A 23373-nucleotide genomic window follows, 5' to 3' on the forward strand; every position below is an offset into this window, starting at 1 on the left:
AACAGGGGGCTGTTACCCAAAATTTACAAGGAACCCCAAAAACTCAACAACAATAAAAATAACCCCATTAAAAAGTGGACAGAGGACAAGAATAGGCATTTTTCAAAAGAAGACCTAGAAATGACCAATAAGCATATGAAATAAATGCTTAATATAACTAATCATCAAAGAAATGCTAATTAAAATCACCATGAGATACTATCTTACATCAGTCAGAATGGCTATCATTAAAAAGTCAAAAATAAAAGATGTCAGCAAAGATGCAGAGAAAAAAAATGCTTATACAAAGCTGTTGGAAATGTAAATTAGTAAAATCTCTACAGAAAACATTTTGGAGATTTCTCAGAGAATTAAAAATAGAACTACCATTCAGTCCAGCAATCCTACTAGGTATCTACCCAAAGAAAAGAAATCATATGAAAAAGATACCAATCCTCATATGTTTATTGCAGTACTATTCACACTAGTAAAGATACGGAATCAACCTGAGTGTCCATCAACAGATGATTGGATTAAAATGTGGTGTACAGCTTTCCAACTTGGACCCAGCAGAATGGCTCCCGCAAAGAAAGGTGGCCAGAAGAAAAAGGGCCGTTCTGCCATCAACGAGGTGGTGACCCGAGAATACACCATCAACATTCACAAGCGCATCCATGGAGTGGGCTTCAAGAAGCGTGCCCCTCGGGCACTCAAAGAGATTCGGAAATTTGCCATGAAGGAGATGGGAACTCCAGAAGTGCGCATTGATACCACGCTCAACAAAGCTGTCTGGGCCAAAGCAAGAAGGAATGTCCCATACCGAATCCGTGTGCGGCTGTCCAGAAAACGTAATGAGGATGAAGAGTCACCAAATAACCTCTATACTTTGGTTTCCTATGTACCTGTTACCACTTTCAAAAATCTACAGACAGTCAATGTGGATGAGAACTAATCGCTGATCGTCAAATACATCAAATAAAGTTGTAAAATTGAAAAAAAAATGTGGTGTACATATTTACAATGAAATACTATTTAGTCATAAAAAAGAATGAAATCATATCTTCTGTTGCAACATGGATGGAACCAGAGGCCATTATCTTAAGTGAAGCAACTCAGAAACAAGTGGTAGCTAAATAATGTGTACACATGGACATAGAGTGTGGAATGATAGAAAGTAGAGACTCAGAAGAGTAGGAGGCCAAAAGGGGGAAGGATGATTAAAAAATGCTTAATGGGTACAATGTACATTATTGGTGACATCACCACTGAACAAATACACACGTAACAAAACTGCACGTATGCCCATTAAATTTACACACATAAAAAATGTATTCCAGATAAATAAAAGTAAATGCATAACTAGACACATTATGAGGAAATAACAAAACACAGAGATGTTGTTAAAATCTACCAGGGAGAAAATAGAGACTACAATTAAACTTATTATTACCAGTAGATGCCAGAAGAAATAAAATTATGTCTTTAAAATTCTTAGGGAAATACCTCTCTATCCAGAATTTTATTTCTAGCTAAAGCACATTCAAGGATGAAGGTAGAATAAATACATTTTCCCACAGACCCTTCCTAAAAACAAACAAACAAACATAAAAATAATTTTTATAATAAGGAAACGGAAACACACCCAGAAGGAAGAAAGAGATAAAAGAAAAAGGCACATATAAATTGATTTTTTAAACTAGTAATTTAACTACTTACTGTTAAAATAACTATTTGTGTGCGTATGAGTTTCACCTCAAAAGAGGTGAAAGTAAAAATCTAGGCACTAATAAGTATACAGAGAAAAAGTGCCAATGAATTCTAAAATCCCTGTTCTAGTCATACAAGGAAATAAATTGAAAATTTGTTAGAAAATTTTAATTCTTGAACATGATTCTTAAAAAATGAAGGGTAACTACAAATAACAGAAATAAAATTCATAGCATTTGGATGAGTAGAGGGAAAAAATGAAATATATAAATTTGAAAATCCAAGGAAAGGTAGAAAGGGGGACAAAGTGTAGTGAAGAGAAACAAAATATTCTGATAAAAATAAGTTCAGAAATAGCAATTACTACAATAAATGTAAATACCTAATAAATAACAGAGACATAAGATTGAATGATAAAATCCAATTATATGCACCTTATGCAAATCACTTTTAAAACAAAGCAACTTAGAAAAATCCGAAGATTAAAATTACTACCTGAAAGAAAGCTGAAGTAGCAACATTAATATTATTAATATTAGATGGAATATATTTTAAGGTAAAAGTAATTGAATAAGAAACATTACATAAAAACAACTGGGATGCTTCAAAGAATATCTAAATCATGAACATCTATGCATAAAATATATAAAACAACAAATACATATTTTCACGTATACATTACCATAATAGCACATTTAAATACTTTTCTTTCAGTAATTGATAGATAATGAGTAGGACTACAGAAGATTTGAATGAGGTAAGTAGGTAATTTGATTTCAAACAAATATACATAAGCTATGAATCTATATAAATATATATTTAGATACATATATTTATATTTAGATGAATTATATATGTGTGTAGATACCCTGCACCTAACAAATAGAATGTAGACATACTGCTGCTCCAGTACAAATGGAACATTTCCATATATTCATAATCTACTAAGCCACAAAGGAAGTCCCATCAATTTCAAGCAATCAAATTTATACAGACCATAATCTCTAATTACAATGCAATTAAATTAGGAAACAATAGTAAAAGATTGATTTTTAAACTATATACACACATATTACGCTGAGCCAAACACACAATAACAAAGAACTCATAGCCAAACAACCACATAAAAAAAGTACAAAATTTATGAGAATCATCCAAAATATTTTAGGTAAATCTTAGCCTTCAGTTTATTCCGTAACAAGAAATACTTATGTAAAAGACCTATTGTAGTAGGCAGTGCTATACACAAAATATTTCCAGTTCTTCTGGCCATATGGTACCATAGCATATCCCTGTTCCCTTGAGGTTAGTTGTAACCATGTCACTTGTTTTGGTAAATGAAATGTGAGTGGAGGAAACTTTTGCCACTTTTAGGCAGGAGCTTTATGAGCTACAATACAGTTGGCCAGATCACTTTTTTTTCTCTTAGCACTATCAGAAGCATGGAGATGGAGCCTCTCTTAGCCATGCACAGGAGCAAAGATGAACCCTGAGTCTGTATCATCCTTCTGCCTGTCCACATGTGCAGTGTAGCAGCATCAAAGGGACTGATGTCACCACCTCATTTTCAAGTTAGGCTTCCACAGTAATTCTCTGGATTTCTGTCTTCTAAAAGCTGAATTAGTTTAGATTTTCTTCTTCCAATAGGCATCTGCCATTTGTTGGCCTAATCACCAAACAAATATGTAAAAATAACTTTTATAAGGAAACAGACCCAGAGGTAAGGGAGATATAAGAAAAAATGCAGGTATAAATTGATTTTTAAGCTAGTAATTTAACTATTTACTGATTTTTATTTGTTTGTTTGTTATTTTTTCTGTCTCCAGTCTTCTAGTAGTATCAGAGCTTTCAGACATAGTTTCCATGTACTAATACAAATTGCTTATAAATACCATCAAGTAAAGCTCAGAGTCTGAAAACAGAGGCTTTCATTTGGTTATAAATCTGGAAAACTGTACTCTGTCTTAATTCTCCCTTATCCTACCAATTTGACCATCCCTTAGTTACCAGAACCTTTCATCTTTGAACGTTTTGCATTTTGATTTGAAGACAACGACAGCTTTCATAAAGTATTCTATGACAATTGACACATATCTTTTTTTCTGAAAATAAACAAAAAACATTCCTGAAGATTAAAAAAAAAAAACATATCTGTAATCACAATGACCCAATCCTTCTCTGACAGGATTATAATCATTGTTTCTGTGAAGGACCAGGATGAGATATTGTAGTTGAAACACAGATCACCCCTCTATAATATCATTGTTACTCTTTTCTGAAAATTCATTATGTGCACAGACTATGAATATGCACTAATTGAAGGTTTGTTTTGAATAAACTTGCAGCAATTTCTCTGAAACTGACATATAACTTCCAGAATGTGAGGATTTGGCGAAGAGAATGGTGTACTATTTTCTGTGGGCTGCCTTCCATTGCAATTTACTTAGATTCCAAGAGTCATGTCCTTGCACCTGTGTCAGATTCTGTTATGAGAACAAAAAGATCCACTAACAGGAGGGCTTGTTGCCCTGTCATGTCACACAGACTTCCAAATGATTTCTAGCTTTTGTTTGTAACACTTAGGTGTGATGGCAATTTTTTTTTTTCAGAGGAGTTTTATAAAAGCTCTGTAAATTATCAAAGAAAACGAACCATTTTCAATTAAAGAAAAAAAAAATCGACCACATTGACTTTTATGATGAGAGAAACATTTGAGGAAAATGAGAAAATAAATAATTCTAAATCCCAATAGTTTCAAAAGCTTTAGAATAGATAGCCAACGTGATGGTAGGATAAATTACCATATTTTTCCAGCTAGATTCAAATTATACCGAATTCATTCTTCTCTGTAAAGTTAAATTTTGAAAAATAAAGGTGCTTTTATGTAAGATGTTATTTTTCAAAGTTTTAGTAATCTTGGGCACTTATTTTTAAGAAAAGCAAATCTTGTTCAAAAATGTCTATTTGCTTTGGGTAAAAAAGTTTCAGATTTTTTTAAAAAGTCCCTGATGGGTTTTTTTTTTTTTTTTTTAATTTTTGAACTTCAAAACATTTCCAAAACCAGTATTGGATCTGTTGGGTTTGATATAGTTCGTGGCATTGTTTCTTTTACGTATTCTGAAAAGTGGTATTGACATTTGAAGAATCCAAATGGCTAGAAATGCAAAATAGGACAGTGATAATTTATGCTGTTTTAGTCATCTGCTCAGAAATGCACACTGAATGAATAGCCATTGTACTGTCAAAAATGTTGTACCAGCACTGGGAACTTTGTTGATCTTGGAAGCTTACTGTTTTCTAATCTGTGCTTGGTGACCTTTAAAGTTCCAGTAATATTTGCCTGTTAATGAATCAGACTTTGTTCAAGGCATTCCATTGACTGATTTTGCTTTAGTCAATAGTTTTTATTTAAAAGCCACAAGGACCAGAGCAGAGTACTCTGCTTGGTGCTGCTTAAGACCTAAAAAGAGATACTACAGTTTAGGAGCTTGGACTCTGAAATCAGACTGCTTAGCTTCAAAACCTGGCTCTGCCACTTATGGCTGGGTAACTGTGGGCAAATTGACCTCTCTGTGCCTCAGTTTTCTCATTTATAAAATAAGTATCTCAAGGAGTGGTTTGATCGTTAAATAACTTAATACATGTAAAGGGTTTAGAGCAATTCTTGGCATTTTGTAAGCACTAGATAGCTTCTAAGATAAATTGTAGAAAGTTTCTTTCTAATGGCAGTAGTACATATGTGAGCTATTCATAAAAACAAAACAAATCGACCACAGAGGAAAGGATATTGATTAAGAATTAGAGCTGGGTTCTATATCCTAGTTTTCATCCCATGCGGACTGATAAATGAATATCACACTCGCCCTGATCCCTTACCTAACAGCTTGATGAGGAGAACCAAATGAGATAATGAATTCTCTTAAATGAGGAGATCCAAATGAGATAATGGATTCCTTCCTTCCTTCCTTCCTTCCTTCCTTCCTTCCTTCCTTCCTTCCTTCCTTCCTTCCTTCCTTCCTCTTTCTTTTCTTTTTTCCCTCTCTTCCTCCCTTCCTGTCTTTGTTTCTCTCTCTCTTTCTTTTAGAGATAAAGTATCACTATGTTCCCCAAGCTGACCTTGAATTCCTGGGCTCTAGCAATCCTCCTTTCTCAGCCTCCTGAGTAGCTGGGACTACAGACACATGCCTCCGTGCCTGGTTGAAATAATGTTTACTTTCTACTCGAAGCCTTCCCAAAATTTTTAGCCGAATTGCTCCTTCTTGATCACTCCTTATGCTGTTCATTTATATTTTCATTATGATACATAATATTATTTTTTGTGTTATAGTTAGTTGTTTATATGCGTCTTTCTTCAACTAGATAAGTTCTTGATGGTGGAGACACTGGTTTCTTACTCACTTCTTAAAACTCATCTAGCACCTGAAAATAATAGACATGTAATGAGTGTTTATTTAAAGGGGCTCTTACAGGTATAGCTTGACAAATCAACAGAATGATTATTTTATTATTTTATTTTTTTTTTTGAGACGGAGTCTCGCTCTGTCGCCCAGGCTGGAGTGCAGTGGCGCGATCTCGGCTCACTGCAAGCTCCGCCTCCCGGATTCACGCCATTCTCCTGCCTCAGCCTCCCGAGTAGCTGGGACTACAGGCGCCCACAACCGCGCCCGGCTAATTTTTTGTATTTTTAGTAGAGACGGGGTTTCACCGTGGTCTCGATCTCCTGACCTTGTGATCCGCCCGCCTCGGCCTCCCAAAGTGCTGGGATTACAGGCGTGAGCCACCGCGCCCGGCCCAGAATGATTATTATTACTATTATTATTCTTGTAACTACCACCACATGTGACTTTATAGGGTATAATTATGTGAGTTTGGGCATGAATATGAGTAGTACAGTTGGGTGGGGTTAGAATGGAGCAACTCACACAGGGATTTTTTAAAAATAAATTCTGACTTCTTGTATTTCTGTTTTCTCTTTCCATAATCTCCCTACATTAAAATATAACACATTAGGTGCAGCAAGTATTTTCTTGGCTATTAATGGGGTCTGATGTAAAATAATTGATTATTATGGGATCTGCAAAAAGCCTCTAGTCTTCCCATGTTGTTACCTTATGATAAATGAGGTTTATGGAAATAGCTAATTATGTGTTTGTCTAAATTCCAGCTAGAACTTGGGGATTTATTTATTGATTCATTTATCCTTTAAAATTTTTTGAGTATTTCTTTGCCATGTGCTAGACACTATGCTAGGCACTGCACATGGGCAATGGGACCTGCAGTGTTCAAGTCTATTCTGTATGTGTAAACAGGAATCTCCATGAAGAGGCATAAGAATCACTCAAACTTGTGGTTCAAATCGACTTGAAAATACAGTTGGGGATCTTTGATCTTAGTTTAACACATTAGGTTATTTTCTTTTCTTGCAGTAATTGGATCTATAAACTTGAATTAATGTAGTACTCATATTAGGGTATGTCAGCTGTACTGATAGCAAAATTTAAACATATGAATCTTACTCTAGGAGAAATTTTACTCTGGCCCACTAGCAACTGCTAAGAACCATCATTTTCATGACTGAACTTGGGCAGTAACATAACCTCGTAAGCTCATCTGTAAAACTGGGATAATAACAGGCTGTTTCTCAGTTTCCTTGCAGAATTATTTTTATATACTCAAGAAGAACCTATGGTGCTTTTGCGATTCTGTTGCTCGATCTATTTAATATTCATAGACACTATTAGAAATATATGTGAAAAATACAAATTAAAATAAGTTCATGTTCTCTCTTAAAATTCACTAGAGTGATGGTAGTTCTGAAGTGTAATTAATAGAGAGAAATGTGCATTTCTTATCCAGTTTTGAATGTGTGATATGTGGATGTTTCACATTACCTTACGGTGTATCAAATGTATGCTTAAAACACAAACTTTTAAATGAGACATGCACTTTCATTTCTCATATCTTCTTTGTAAACCTCTGAAATCACCTACATATTTTATTTAAAATGAAAACACTACAATTGAGCAACTACAGCATGCAATCTCTTTCAAAATACAAAGCTTACTAATTTGCATCAAAATAAAAAATCAAGACTGCTTAATTAAAACCTTGACACCATCAACCTCTTTAATTATACGTTAAAGAGACTGGCAGCCTAGGGACACCAAGTTGAAATCAGTGTGCATTTTGAGTGTCTCTAGTGTGTGTACATGTGCAATTCACAAAAGGAAAAAAAAGAGGGGCATTAAGAGAAAGCAAAAATATTATTTAAACTTTCTTTGGACATAAATAATTTCACACTTTTAAAACAGGTAGGAAAAGGGCAAATTTGTCTTTTCAGAAGAATAATGCAGACTAGAATTGTTAAACAATGTTTCATCTCTTTTCTACGTCTAAATTTCAATGCATGCTTTCTTTTTAAAGAACAAAGATGATAATTATTACTTAGAAAACAGGGTTCAAAAGCTTGACTACTGCTTGTTGGATGTATATAGACCATATTGGGTAAATGAACGAGGAGAGGGCTGTCTGTTTCTCTCCTTCTTTAGGGTGTATATAGATTGTGCAGTAAAATGACTGCTTTTCTTTACATCTTAATTCTTGTTGTCTTCACTATTATGTGCCTATTCCCAATTTCTTTCTCTAGTGTGGGACCCAGCAGCTCTTTGTTCTCATTGTGTCTGTCGTCTCCCTTTCTTTGTGTTGCAGGGATACTGCTACCCGCATCTGCCACTGAGCATGCGGGAAAAATCCTTCAATAGATTCTTTACTTAGGACTTTCAGTAGTATAACTCCACTTTTCCAGGTTTTGGTAATAACCAAAAAAATCGTAAAGATAGACCGAAACTTGGAAAGGTGATGGGTGATACAGGTGGTTAGGTGGTGGGTTAGCAAGCTGGGATACCGGGAAGGTTAAGGGAGTCATCACACGCATTTATCTAATTTAGGGAAGGTCTCACCAAGCATGTTAAATGCAAAACATCCACCCTGCACACAGAAGCTAGAGATGTAGATTAACAATTGAGAAGATACAAGTGTTTCTGAGCAGGAAGACACAAAACCATATCTAAAACCAATAGATACAATGTGTTAGCAGTTCCAGAGAAACGAGGTACATTGTCACAAAGATTGGTATGTAAAGTCCCTAGCAAGGACTTTCACTAGATAGTATATCATCTGAGGATGAGAACCAGTGGTGTAATTTTTCTCATAATATAATCTCAGGTTTTCCTTTGATTGTGTTAAACACTCAAAATGCTAAGTCAGTATTCATTGAACACAACTCGATTAAATTCCTCTGCTTAAAACCTCTTTAAAAAAAGCAGATTTGCTCATGGTTTCCAAGTGGTAAGAAATAGCAGATTTGCAGGTGAGATTAAAGGGTATTGGGTAGAATTCTGAGGCTTTCTGCTTTCCGCTTTCCCCCCAGCAAGACTGCCTTTAATAACTCATACATTATTTAACAGAAGGCGCACTAAACAATTTTACTCATATTTCTCTCCATAACCATTTTTGCCTATTGTACTCACTGCCCGCATCACGAGCTCTTAGAATGGTTCCTGGCACAGAGTAGGTGCTCAAAGATCTTTTGTTTGGAGAATGCGTGAATATACATAACATGAAAAAAAAAGCAGTTCTTCTTTTATTGTGGCAAACAATGGTGGTAACAGTTCAAATTTGACTATTTTAGAATAAATACTTAAGTAAACACTTGTCTCCTTAGCAGCTGGCCACTCTACCTCTTAGAGAGAGGGCTTTCTTCTCTTTCTTCTCGGCCTCCTGTCTCCCACCATTTTGTTTCCCTATTACCCATGAGTACATGAGTGGCATCGTCCCAAAGCCTTTCTGTTCCCCCTATCCACTTGTCGATTTTCAGAATAAGGATCCCCAGCCTTTAAGTTTTCTATAGGATTCGTTAGTCAGTGAGTATTAAATGCTGTCATGGAGCCTAACAGAGAGCTGGGAAGGAAGCAAACCAGCGGGCCCTAGGTGCACTCCTCAAGGGCCAGCACCTGCAGCTGCTTTTTTGGGAACCCCCTGGCCCCCGCACCTGGCTCAGAGACCCGCGCAGTTCGCTGTCCCAGCAGCTGCAGGAGGTGCCTGTGGCGGGAAAGTTCAGGCCAGGTCCAATCAGGCACCTGGGATTAGGTAGCAAGGGTGGGTGCGGCTCCCTGGCCCCCACCAGGGCTGCCGGCCCCGCCCCCTGGGTGGGCTTCCCCACGGTTCTCCGCCCCCCCCCCGCCCCGCCCCCTCGGCGCTCTCGCCCCGCCCCGCCCCGCCCCGGGGCCGCGGCTAAAACCCGGAGCCGCCGCGACGCCCAGGGGACTGGAGGGACGCACTGAGCATGTGCAGATCAGCTTGGTGGTGGCTGCTGCGGCCGGAGGCGAGGGCCGGGTGCTGATGCGAACCGCCGGCTCGGCCTCAGCCCGCGCGTGGTCGGCCCCCAGGTTGGGGTGGCAGGGAAGGAGCCGTAGCCTCCCTGTGGCCCGAGGAGCCGGCGCGCCGGCGCGTACTCCCCGGCGGCCGCGGCGCCCTCGGGGCCCAAGATGATGGCGGAGCAGGTGAAATGCGCCTCGGCGGGGGTCAGCTCTGGAGCGGGCTCCGGGCCGGTGGTGAACGCGGAGCTGGAGGTGAAGAAGCTGCAGGAGCTGGTGCGCAAGCTGGAGAAGCAGAACGAGCAGCTGCGGAGTCGAGCGGCCAGCGCGGCCGCCGCCCCGCACCTGCTGCTGCTGCCGCCGCCGCCGCCCGCCGCGCCGCCCCCCGCCGGGGCCTGCAGCCCGTTGGGTCCTCGGAGCCCCCCGGCCGCCACGGTCACAGCCGCGGCCTCAGGGGGCCTGGGGCTCGGGCTGGCTCTGGGCGCGGGGGGCGGTGGCGGTGGCGGCAGCAGCAGTGGCAGCGGCGGTGGCTCCAGTCCCGCGTTCCCGGGCACCTTCTGCCTGCCTAGCCCCGCGCCCTCCCTGCTTTGCAGCCTGGCGCAGCCACCCGAGGCGCCCTTCGTCTACTTCAAGCCGGCAGCGGGCTTCTTCGGCGCGGGCGGTGGCGGGCCGGAGCCGGGGGGCGCCGGGACGCCGCAGGGGGGAGCTGCAGCGCCGCCCTCGCCGGCCCCCATGCTGCTGGACGAGGTGGAACTGCTGGATCTGGAGAGCATAGCCGCCTGGCGGGACGAGGACGACTACACCTGGTACTGCCTGGCTCCGCTCCCTCCCGGAGACCCTGGCCTCGGGGGCTGCGAGCACCGGGGAGCGGGGGCGGGGGCGGACGGGGGGTCCCCTGCGGCTGCCGGCATGACTCCCCGCCGCTCCTGGAGGGGCCGATCCAGCAGGTGTCGAGCCAGGCGGTGACATTTCCCACGATGAGGCTTCTCACGAAGGCAGAAACCTGTTTTCTAATCGCTCCGACTGCGGATGAACCCCCCCCCCCCACCCCGCCTCCCGCCCCCGATCTTGGGTTCTGCTGTTTGCTGATAGTTGGGTCCCAAGCTCCTCGTTAGCATTAAGTGCAAAATCCATGACATCTTGTCCTTTTGCTCAGTGCTGCTCTTTTCCCCAGTGTTTTCGGAGGGATGACGGGGGATGGTAGGGGTTGGTCTCTGTCTGCGACTGTTACTGTTCTTTCGTTTTAAACGAACGATGGACAGGATTTGCGTGCTCTTCCTCCTCGGGTGGCATCGGAAGCCGCGCAGTGATGGATCTCTCTTTACAGAGAGGTTCGTTCTTACTGTTTGAATTTTGCAGTCGTGTGCCCTTTGGCGCTGCATTTTCATTGAAATCTTATTTTCAGAGACTGACTTGTTTTTTAAAATGAGTTGACCTCACTGGCTTTCCCATAAATAGTGCCAATAAAGAGGACTTTTCTTGGAGTGGAATGAACAGGTGGGAGGGACTTTTTTTTTTTTTTTTTTTTTTAAACCTAGGCACCAAGGAACTGTCTTTAAGTTTTAAAATTAAACTGTAGAAGAAAAGTGAGATTAGAGAAGCCTTATTTTCTTATTTCTTGGAAACTTTTTAGCTTGGTTATCAGAAAACTTGAGGCTGACAGCATTTATTCAGTTGACATCTGGTTAGCACTGTCTACTTTTCATGAATGGGTAACTTTAGGGGGAGGCATCCAATTCCTTTATGATGTATGTTTCTTGCTGCTTGCTCATGGGGTAATAGTCATTTCACGACTCACTTCTTTTGGTTGGTTCCCATTTTCTGTGGTCACCAGATATATAGGATATGTTTCAGATAAGATGGAACTTGGTTCCTGCAAGGAAAATGAGCAGCATTCACCTCTACATTGCAGAGGCATGAAGAATAGTTTTAGTCCTTCTTTACCTGAGGTCCTTTTTATGTAGGACCCTTTCTGTTTTTGCAAGCTGGGTTTTCATTACTTTCTTTGTGTCTCTGTTGCGTGATTGCATGGAAGGGATTGGGAAATGGAGATTCTTACTGGTTTCCTGTTGGGAAGCTTGCCTTACACTCTACCATGTGAGAGCTCTAACTGTAAAGTGCATTAGTTAATTGGTTTGATTCAAGAATCAAAATATATGGAGCTATAGTAAGCCTTTCAGAGGTGTATTCATCATCCACCTTAACACTTTTTGGCAGCTGTGCAGGTAGCTCAAGGTGTAAAAAAAACAAACAACTCATCACTTTCTGGAACTTTAAGCCATTCTTTCAAAGCTGCACCCTTATTTCCATAAAGCCCGGGGTGTATTACAATCTCAATTTCAACCTGAATGTGGTACTAGAAAATGCTCTCATGATGGTCCTTAGATTTCACTAATAACTCTCAGCCCTTATGCCACTTTCATATTATTTTAGGTTGATTTAGTCCTTATTTAGCCTTTTCTTATGGTATGTATGTGGAAGGAAACTTGTTTGTATTTTTGATGGGGAGCTATATGGGATCAATTTTATGCTTAAAATATTTGCATTTTAAAATTTATTATGATATTGCTTGTTTATTAGATTAGTAATCTATTAATAACTTTTCTTCTTTTGAATGGATTTCTGTCATATGTAGTTAGCATCCTTCTATTGCTAGTATTTTGGTACCTAGGCTTTTTTTTTATAGTTTAATTTTGTCCGAATAGCATTGAAATAACCAACTTTAATAGAAATCACCTTCTTAGTGGTATTAGTATATTAACTCTTCATATGGTTTGAAGCAAATCAAAGTTGAAGCAGGCTCTATTTCATTCAACAAGTATACAGGTGAATAAATCAAAGCCTTAATGCTTTACAAATGTTTCTAGAGACAAATGGCAGAAAATCTTCCTGAAAATAAGCCTGGGATTAGAATTCCAGGTGGAAAAACAAGGAGGGTTCATTAATCTTAGTGGGATGGACTTAAAAAATTTAAAGTTACCTGATTTACATAATTTTATTTCATTAGTACATTTTATGCATCATGTTTTTTTTTTTTTAATTGCAAATCTTTTTGATGAAGAAAACATCAACAGGGTTTAATTTTAAAAGTTTAACCCACTTGTTAGTGCTTGCAAAGCACTCTGAAGTTCTTTTATCACTGTAGACTATAGTGTCCCTGTCGTGTGGTCTCACAAATAGAGTGCTGTTCGTTTGGATTCCCTGATATGTTTGCAGGATGGCAACTTACTTTTATTTCCTGTGTTTATTAAGCAACAACTGGAGTGGGTATATAGTACCTTATTTTAAAAATATTTAAAACTACAAGTTTTACATGTTCATTGTAAAAAAAACTAAAACATAGACATAGGTATAAGGTCACAAAAATTCTCTTTCTTGTCCCCAGTTTATTACCGTGACTCAGAATTCACCCTGTTAATACTCTGTAGATCCTTCAAGATAAAAAATATAATTACACAAATCAATATACAAACATACACACATCAGTTTTTTTTAATGCTTGCCTTTCATTGAACATACCTTGGACATTTGTGTGTTCATGTCACTTCACATCTCCCAGTAACAATGGCATCATTACTAGAGTAACAATATTAAGGAACAAGTTACTGTTAACTGTATCACCTACAGTTTTTCATGCATTTTTATTATGATTTCATCCTAATGGGTTAAAATTTATTTGCTTATTTATTCAGAATAGTACTTCCTGCTAAAATGTCATGTGTTCAGGAAAGTTTACAAATGTAGATTAATCACTGAATATTTTAACTATTCTTTAAGTATATCTTTTCTAATAAAACCTTAGAATACATTATTTTCCTTTATTAACAACTTGGACAAAATTTTGGTTAAGAATTACGTGTATAAGGAAAATCGTGACTAACAGAACCAATCTTTTTATGATAGTTCATTAGTTAATGATTAACCAGGTCTTTGAGATCTTTTTTCTGAATAATTATTTAACCTATAAGGAGTATCTTTTAAAAAAAAAAACTTTAAAGACAATGGCATGTTATGCTTTCCCTTTTAACAAAAAACTTTGATGAAGCAATATTCTTATTTCTTTGAATATTTATCTTAATTGAATTTTAAGTCTTGAATGTTGCCTTAATACTACCTGATTATCCTAGCACAGTACTGCTGGAATTAAGTGTCTCAGAAAGTTAAAGATGATGGCAATTCCAGAACCTGATTTCTTAAGTCCTCTTATGGCCCTATAGTAAAACTCTCATCCTGCTATACTGATTCCTCAGTTATCTTACTAATTTGATAGGCTTAGGTCTCTGGAAGGCCATTGGCTAGAAAGGAAAAGGGAAAAGTCTCAATATCAGAAGCAAATAAAAAGCTCAAAGGGACTAAAATATCCATGCATACATGGGACACAGTGTAATTGGATGCTTTTTCTATCTTTATGGAAGAAATGTTTTTAAGATTCATATTTGTCCCAATGTCACCAGACTGTGAAGCACCAGAGGACAGAGTAAGTTAGAGTGGTCTGAAGTGGCAATGGGAGCCATTAGCTAACTGCATACTAGATCTTCCTATGACCTGTTTCAGCTCTCTTATTTCAGTGTTGAGGGACAGGAGCTCTGAGGCGAGATGGCTTATGTAAGCTCTTCTAGTTACTGATGGAGTTCAGACTAAAATTCAGATTATTTGTCCAGATTCAGAAGTGTTTACATCAATTGATATATTTTTTCACCCAGAGCAAGCTGTGTAACTCACTAGCAAATTTATAAAGTCAATTTAGTGGATTGACCAGCATTCTCAAAAAGTGAAGTGCAGTAGAATAGAAAATCAGAGTTTATCATATCTTATAATACAATGCTTGCTTTGATTAAATGTGTTTCAGTTTTACGGATGTGAAAATATTAAACATATTTTTGCATTATGATCAAAGTTAGCAAAACTCTCTACTGTTTGAAAGCAAAATGGAGAAAGCAGGTGGAAAAGCACTGAAGATAGTATAGTACTCTGAAGGGAAGTTAGGTCTTGCACACCTCAGCCAGGAAGATGGTTCTATATGAGAAAATGCCACGATGAAAATAAGCCAGCCAATATAAAATACAGCCATGTAAGAAGGCTTTATTTTAGTAGAATGACAATTAGCAGAACATTGAGACTATATAAACAGGATGTGGCAAGGATTTTAAACTTTCCCAACTGGGAAAGACAATAGAAAAGTTGTTAATTATAAAAGGAAAAATGGTGACTTGTACAAATTAAGGAAAATTTAATGAATGAGATATTCATCTTCACCATGTAATACCAAGATCCCAGACAGCTGGCTAACATCATTGCCAGTTTTTCATCAAAGCTGTTGAACACCTTGTAGTATCCATATGGCGCAGCTAAATTAGACCACCTAAACTGTTTTTTGCATAATTGATTTTCAGTGAAAAGACCAGAGGGTGCTTCCCTTTCTGACAGTGCTAATTGAAAATGTACAATGTTTTGTAGGAGCAAATGGAATTGACTGAAGTGTATGACGTGTGTTTGAGATACGTAACTTTTAAATGTTGAAGTGAGGTGCTGAAATAGTTTAGTTCTAACTGGGTGAGTCAGGGTTGGGGGTGGAGGGAAAGTTTGTTATAGGACAGCTTAGTAAGTAAAGCTTGAACTTCATGTATCTTTTTAAGAGACTGTTGGAACTAAGTATTGTAGCGGCTATCTAGATTGATCCTAGCAGGTGCCAGTGACTCAAACACTGTTAGAGAGAACTAAAGATTTGTTGATTGTGCTTATTAGTGTTGATGTTTCAGCTTTTCTTAAAATAAAACTTGCAGTGATTGAAGGCTCTTAAAATTATTTGTCTGAAAATTATCACATATACTTTTCAGTGGCAGGTCTAAATACACACACACACACACAATATATATATATACTTGTATATATGTATGGCTGTACCATTTGTTGTTTGTACTATCTGCAAAAGGATGACTTTGGAACCAAATATTTTGAGAATAACTGAGACTTTGTTTTCCAGACGATTGTCACACTTCATTGGAAACATTCAGGGTTATCATGAGCTTTGTGTTATTTTTGGTCTCCCAGTGTAGAATGTGATGTGTATGGAAAAGAAGGGATTCTGTGAGAAGGATAGTAGTTTCTGGTGTGTGTGGTTTGGAAGCAATTGAAGAAAAGTTAAAGAAAATTGGAATGACATTCCAAATAGTAGTTTGAAATTTATATTTCAAACACAATTTGAAGAATTCTGAAAATTTAGATCAGGACTTTTCAGATATTCTTGCCAGAATTCAATATACCCTTAATGAAACTACTGAAGTTGAAAAAATCTTTATAAGTCAGAATGTATGATGCACTAATGATGGCAAGATAGGATATTGTAAATGTTACTTGCATTCTAATGACAATGAATAAAGTGATTTTTAAAATGACTCTTTAGAAGGTTAGAACTATATAGGAGAAATACAGATTTTTTTTTTTTTAAACCTTGCCTATCTAATTTTGGAGCTGTGTTGTACTCAAGGAGTTTTTAGCCACATGATCTCTATAACTAGTTTTTTTGTATTATCTGCAAAAAGATGACTTTAGAACCAAATATTTTGAGAATAACTGAGACTTTTTTTTCTAGACAATTGTCATACTTCATTGGAAACATTCAGGGTTATTGTGGACTTTTTCTGTCTTTAAATCCCGCTCTAGGCCAAGTCATAGAAACACTAGGCTCAAAGCTATCATGCCCACTGGCATTAAGACAGAAGTGAAAATGATCACTTCTGTCTTAATGCCATACATTTGTATAGCACCTCAACAGTTTTATCAAAATAATATAATAAATAACATGTAAGTGGTTTTCAAAACTCCTTTCGTTAGGCTTATTACAGGAAGCAGTCCTCTACTCCCTTCGCCTGCTGAGTCCTTCACATAGGCATCGCTTTATACTCTTCTAGCGGTTTCTTTTTCCTAAACAGTCTTTATACTTTTATGATCTTAGACATCTGTGGACTTATTATGAAAGATGAAAACTTAGCTCTCTTCCTCTCACCCTCGACTACCATATCCATATATTTTTTTCCTTCTCATGATGGTTTTTATGGTTTTTCTTTTATATTTAATGTCTGCATTATGATTATAATTTACTAGCTGAGTCCTGTTAATTGCATGTTAAACATGTATTTTCCGTAACCACTTTGTTCCTCCAACAGTTAGTAATGGCCCTTCTTCTCCCCTCTTCACTTTCTTTAATTAACCATCAGAAATTATTTTCCCAAACACACTAAAGGAGCCATACAATCCCTCATTAAGGTCATAAATATTTGGCAATCTGTTAAATCCGCTTTTTAAAAAATTTATATTGTAGTGCTATCCCCTCTGAAACTCTTAATCTCATTGCTGTAGTTTTTACTAGTAGTTTGCCCCCTAGGCTGGATGCATACTGCTATTGCCATGGGAACTCTTTCCGTTTCTTGGCTAATGTGGATTCCCTTCTTCTTAAGTCCTTTTCCTTTGTATTTCACTTATTCTTTTAGGTGGAGCACAGCCTTCAATAGCTTTCTAAGAAAGGAGACCTGCATGAGAGGGACAATTTGAGATCCCGCATATTTGAAAATGTCATTGTTCTGCCCTTACATAAGATTCATAGTTGGACTGGCTATAAAAGTCTAAGTTAACCTTTCCCTCATGTTTGAAGGCATTTTTCTATTTTGTTCTAGCTTCTGTTATGTTCTAGTTATTGAGTGTACTGTGTTTGGGTATCTAATCCTTTTTGACTTTTTCTTTTGCTTCCTTTATCTCTACTATTCTAAAATGTCATGTTGTACCTTGGTATGGGTTATTTTATTTGGTATACCGGACATTTGTGCACACTTTCACTCTAGAATTGCATGGCCTGTCTTCCACTCTGGATATTTTCTTGCTTTTTTTTTTTTCTCTCTCTCTTCAGAATAACTTTCCAGTTTCTTTCTTTTCTTTCTTTATTTTCTTTTTTCTTTTTTTTTTTTTTTTTGGTAGAACTTGTAACAGACAGATGTAGGTCATTCTACCTGGCTTAATCACTTGATTTTCTTATCTGTCTTTTCCCATTGCTAATCTGTCTTTATTTTCTTTTCAGGAGACTTCTTCAACTTGATATTCCAAACTCATTTATTGACTCTTTTGTTTTTCTATGATAGTCTCATTTCCCAAGGATGAATAAACTGTTTTTTTTCCCAATATCCATGTGTATGTGTGTGCTTGTGTGTGTATGTGTGTGTGTGTGTGTGAATGTAACATTTTCTCTTAGATGATATAAATTATACTTGAAATTTTCATCTGTTCCCTGCATTTTCTCTTTGGTTCTCTTTACCCCCTCTACTTTTAGTCTCAGTGTTTCATGTAAAAGGAATATTTCACATATTTGGTGTCACTGGTTGTCTGTTCATACCCAAAGGAGATATTGAAGCCGATCTGAAGCTCTCCATGGATGGAGCTCCTTGGTGCAGTTTACTAGTGATTGGATGGGTAGCCAGCCGACATTCAAGTATCTCTAGGTCTTCTCTTGGATTCATCTTTTTCTCTAGGCATAAACCTTCTATACTTCTAGGAGATGTAAGCAAGGCAGTCATTTCTAGGAATATAAAGAGAGAAATGGGACCAGAATTCTAACAAGTCAGCATGTGGACTTCCATTTAATGTTTGGTTAAGTAAGGTACCTCATTTCTCCTTCAGCTAAGTTTGGTGTGCCTGAAGTCAGGGCTTCTCTGGATCAGCTTATTCACATAGCAGAGTCTCTGGTCTCAGGTTAAGATGAAGAGGGGAGGTAGGACTGGCTATATGGAAGGGGATTTGGGATTCCAGTTGCCCCTAGGTAGACTTTCAACTGGATTCACTGCTTTTAGTGTGATGATCATCCCTACCTTCTATGAAATGCAGAGTGGGAATGAGATATAGTACCAGACAATAGGAATTGGACTATGGAGTATGAAAGAGAAATCTCCATAAGTGAACATGGCATAGTGGGTCACTTAGAAACTGAATGTGCCTGTCGAAAGGAGCAGCTTTTGAATATGGTGTGAGGCTATGTGGACAAAGGAAATATTTGTATCACATAGACCCTAAGTAATTGAAGACATCTTACTGTGGTGTTCTCCTACAAACAAAAAAAGGATTCTGTCAAAAAAAAGTGGGAGTATCTGGAATCCAGGGTCAAGCTGGTTGGAGGAAGCTTCCTAGCAGCAGAAGAGATCAGCAGTTCTCCCATAGGATACTGGAGGTAACAGGCAGAGCAGTGCTTTAGGTAGCAGCTTCAGGTGGTAGCTGAGAGGGATTTAAAAACAACAGGCACAAGCTCAGATGGAAACATGAATTTTCCCAGCAGGAGTTGACAGACACCTCATACAGGAGAGCTCTGGCTTGGCATCTGGCAGATACCCCTCTGGAACAAAGCTTCCAGAGGAAGGAACAGGCAGCAATCTTTGCTGTTCTGCAGCTGCTGCTGTTGATACCCAGGCATACAGAGTCTGGAGTGGACCTCAGGAAAACCCCAGCAGACCTGCAGCAGAGGGGCCTGACTGTTAGAAGGAAAACTAACAAACAGAAAGAAATGGCGTCAACATCAACAAAAAGGACGTCCACACAGAAACCCCATCCAAAGGTCACCAATATCAAAGACCAAACGTAGATAAATCCATGAAGATGAGGAATAAACAGTGCAAAAGGGCTGAAAATTCCAAAAATCAGAACACCTCTTCTCCTCCAAAGGATCACAACTCCTCGTCAGCAAGGGAACAAAACTGGACAGAGAATGAATTTGATGAATTGTCAGAAATAGACTTCAGAAGGTGGGTAGTAACAAACTCCTCTGAGCTAAAGGAGCATGTTCTAACATAATGCAAGGAAGCTAAATACTTGATAAAAGGTTGGAGGAATTGTTAACTAGAACAACCAGTTCAGGGAAGAACATAAATGACCTGATGGAGCTGATAAACTCAGCACAGGAACTTCGTAAAGCATACACAAGTATCAGTAGCCAAATCAGTCAAGTGGAAGAAAGTATATCAGAGATTGAAGATCACCTTAATGAAATAAAGCATGAAGACAATATTAGAGAAAAATGAATGAAAAGGAATAAACAAAGCCTCCAAGAAATATGGGACTATGTGAAAAGACCAAACTTACATTCGATTGGTGTACTTGAAAGTGACTGGGAGAATGGAACCAAGTTGGAAAACACTCGTCAGGATATTATCCAGGAGACCTTTCCCAACCTAGCAAGACAGGCCAACATTCAAATGTAGGAAATACACAGAACACCACAAAGATACTCCTCGAGAAAAGCAACCCCAAGACATACAATCATCAGATTCACCAAGGTGGAAATGAGGGAAAGAATGTTAAGGGCAGCTGAAGAGGGGTTACCCACAAAGGGAAGCCCATCAGACTAGCAGCAGATCTCTCTGCAGAAACCCTACAAGCCAGAAAAAAGTGAGGGCCAATATTCAACATTCTTAAAGAAAAGAATTTTCAACCCAGAATTTCATATCCAGTCAAACTAAGCTTCAAAAGTGAAGGAGAAATAAAATCCTTTACAGACAAGCTAATGCTGAGAGATTTTGTCACCAGCAGGCCTGCCTTACAAGAGCTCCTGAAGGAAGCACTAAATATGTTGTTGTTGTTGCTGCTGTTGTTTTTGAGACAGAGTCTCGCTCTGTCACCCAGGCTGGAGTGCAATGGCACTATCTCAGTTCACTGCAGCCTCTGCTTCCCAGGTTCAAGTGATTCTCCTGTCTGCCTCCTGAGTAGTTGGGATTACAGGCGCCCACTACGACGCCTGGGTAATTTTTGTATTTTTAGTAGAGGTGGGGTTTTGCCATGTTGGTCAGGCTGGTCTTGAACTCCTGACGGCAGGTGATCCACCAGCATCGGCCTCCCAAAGTGCTGGGATTACAGGTGTGAGCCACCACACCTGGCCTCAGAAGCAGTAAATATGGAAAGGAAAAACCGGTACCAGCCACTGCAAAAACATACCAAATTGTAAAGACCATCAACACTATGAAAAAACTGCGTCAACTAATAGGCAAAATAACCAGCTGGCATCATAATGACAGGATCAAATTCACACAGAACAATATTAACCTTAAATGTAAATGTGATAAATGCCCCAATTAAAAGACACAGACTGGCAAATTGGATAAAGAGTCAAGACCTATTGGTGTGCTGTATTCAGGAGACTCATCTCACATGCAAAGACACACATAGGCTCAAAATAAAGGGATGGAGGAATATTTACCAAGCAAATGGAAAGCCAAAAAAAAAAAAAAAAAAAAAGAGCAGGGGTTGCATCCTAGTCTCTGATAAAACAGACTTTAAACCAACAAAGATCAAGAGACAAAGAAGGGCATCACATAATGGTAAAGGGATCAATGCAACAAGAAGAGCTAACTATCTTAAATATATATCCACCCAATACAGAAGCACCCAGATTCATAAAACAAGTTCTGAGACCTACAAGGAGACTTAGACTTCCACACAATAATAGTGGGAGACTTTAACACCCCACTGTCAATATTAGATCAATGAGACAGAAAATTATAAAGATATTCAGGACTTGAACTCAGCTCTGGATCAAGTGGGCCTAATAGATATCTACACAGCTTTCCACCCCAAATCAACAGAATATACTTTCTTTTCAGCACCATGTCACACTTATTCTAAAATTGACCACATAATTGGAAGTAAAATTCAGCAAAGGCAAAAGAATGGAAATCATAACAAACAATCTCTCAGACCACAGTGCATCAAATTAGAACTCAGGGTTAAGAAACTCCCTGAAAACCACACAATTACATGGAAACTAAACAACCTGCTCCTGAATGACTACTGGGTAAACAATGAAATTAAGGCAGAAATAAATAAGTTCTTTAAACCAATGAGAACAAAGACACAATGTACCAGAATCTATGGGACACAGCTAAAGCAGTGTTCAGAGGGAAATTTATAGCACTAAATGCCCACCGGAGAAAGCAGGAAAGATCTAACATCAACACCCTAATATCACAATTAAAAGAACTAGAGAAGCAAGAACAAACAAATTCAAAAGCCAGCAGAAGACAAGAAATAACTGAGATTAGAACAGAACTGAAGGAAATAGATACACGAAAAACCCTTCAAAAACTCAATGAATCCAGGAGCTGGGTTTTTGAAAAGATTAACAAAATAGACCACTAGCCAGACTATTAAAGAAGAGAAGAATCAAACAGACACAATAAATGATAAAGGGGATATCACCACTGATCCCACAGAAATACAAACTACCGTCAGGGAATACTATAAATACCTCTGTGGAAGTAAACTAGAAAATCTAGAACAAATGGATAAATTCCTGGACACATACACCCTCCTAAGACTAAACCAGGAAGAAGTTGAGTCCCTGATTAGATCAATAACAAGTTCTGAAATTGAGGCAGTAATTAATAGCCTACCAACCAAAAAAAGCCCAGGACCAGATGGATTCAGAGCCAAATTCTACCAGAGGTACAAAGAGGAGCTGGTACCATTCCTTCTGAAACTATTCCAAACAATAGAAAGACAGGGGCTCCTCCCTAACTCATTTTATGAGGCCAGCATCATCCTGATACCAAAACCTGGCAAAGACACAACAAAAAAAAAGAAATTTTTAGTCCAGTATACCTGATGAACATTGATGTGAAAATCCTCAGTAAAATACTGGCAAATTGAATCCAGCAGCACATCAAAAAGCTTATCCACCACGATCAAATCGGCTTCGTCCCTGGGCTGCAAGGCTGGTTCAACATATGCAAATCAATAAATGTAATCCATCACATAAACAGAACCAATGACAAAACCATATAATTATCTTAATAGATACAGAAAAAGCCTTCGATAAAATGTATCACCCCTTCATGCTAAAAACTCTCAATAAATTAGGTACTGATAGAATGTATCTCAAAGTAATAAGAGCTATTTATGACAAACCCACAGCCAATATCATACTGAATTGGCAAAAGCTGGAAGCATTCCCTTTGAAAACTGGCACAAGACAAAGATGCCCTCTCTCACCACTCCTATTCAACATAGTATCGGAAGTTCTGGCCAGGGCAATCAGGCAAGAGAAAGAAAGAAACGGTATTCAGATAGGAAGAGAGGAAGTCAAATTGTCTCTGTTTGCAGATGACATGATTGTATATTGAGAAAACCCCATCGTCTCAGCCCCAAATCTTAAGCTGATGACCAACTTTAGCAAAGTCTCAGGATACAAAATCAATGTGCAATAATCACAAGTATTTCTATACACTAATAGTAGACAGCGAAGTCATGAGTGAACTCCCATTCACAATTGCTACAAAGAGAATAA

At 38.6% G+C, this 23373-nt stretch overlaps 1 protein-coding gene and 1 pseudogene across 5 annotated transcripts in view; both read left to right on the top strand.

Moving 5' to 3' along the window:
* Positions 1-520: 520 nt before the first annotated feature.
* On the top strand, positions 521-980 carry LOC101010454 (annotated as a pseudogene). The gene has a single exon (XR_639913.3). The product of XR_639913.3 is annotated as a 60S ribosomal protein L31 pseudogene (transcript).
* Positions 981-9993: 9013 nt separating this feature from the next.
* The window catches only part of SLAIN1 (SLAIN motif family member 1), a 66140-nt gene continuing 52760 nt past the window's right edge, over positions 9994-23373 (top strand). Inside the window, exon 1 of one of the 4 annotated variants that reach the window (XM_009192049.2) lies at positions 9994-10867. In XM_009192049.2, the coding sequence (XP_009190313.1) occupies positions 10233-10867 (635 nt within the window). In that variant the 5' untranslated portion in view covers positions 9994-10232. Of the gene's footprint in view, positions 10868-11109; positions 11393-23373 lie in introns of those variants that run through there. The other 3 variants (XM_003913964.4, XM_009192050.4, XM_003913965.3) reach the window with 3 other exon arrangements.

Source organism: Papio anubis, chromosome 15 (genome assembly GCF_008728515.1).
Source record: "Papio anubis isolate 15944 chromosome 15, Panubis1.0, whole genome shotgun sequence".
Lineage (NCBI taxonomy): Eukaryota > Metazoa > Chordata > Mammalia > Primates > Cercopithecidae > Papio > Papio anubis.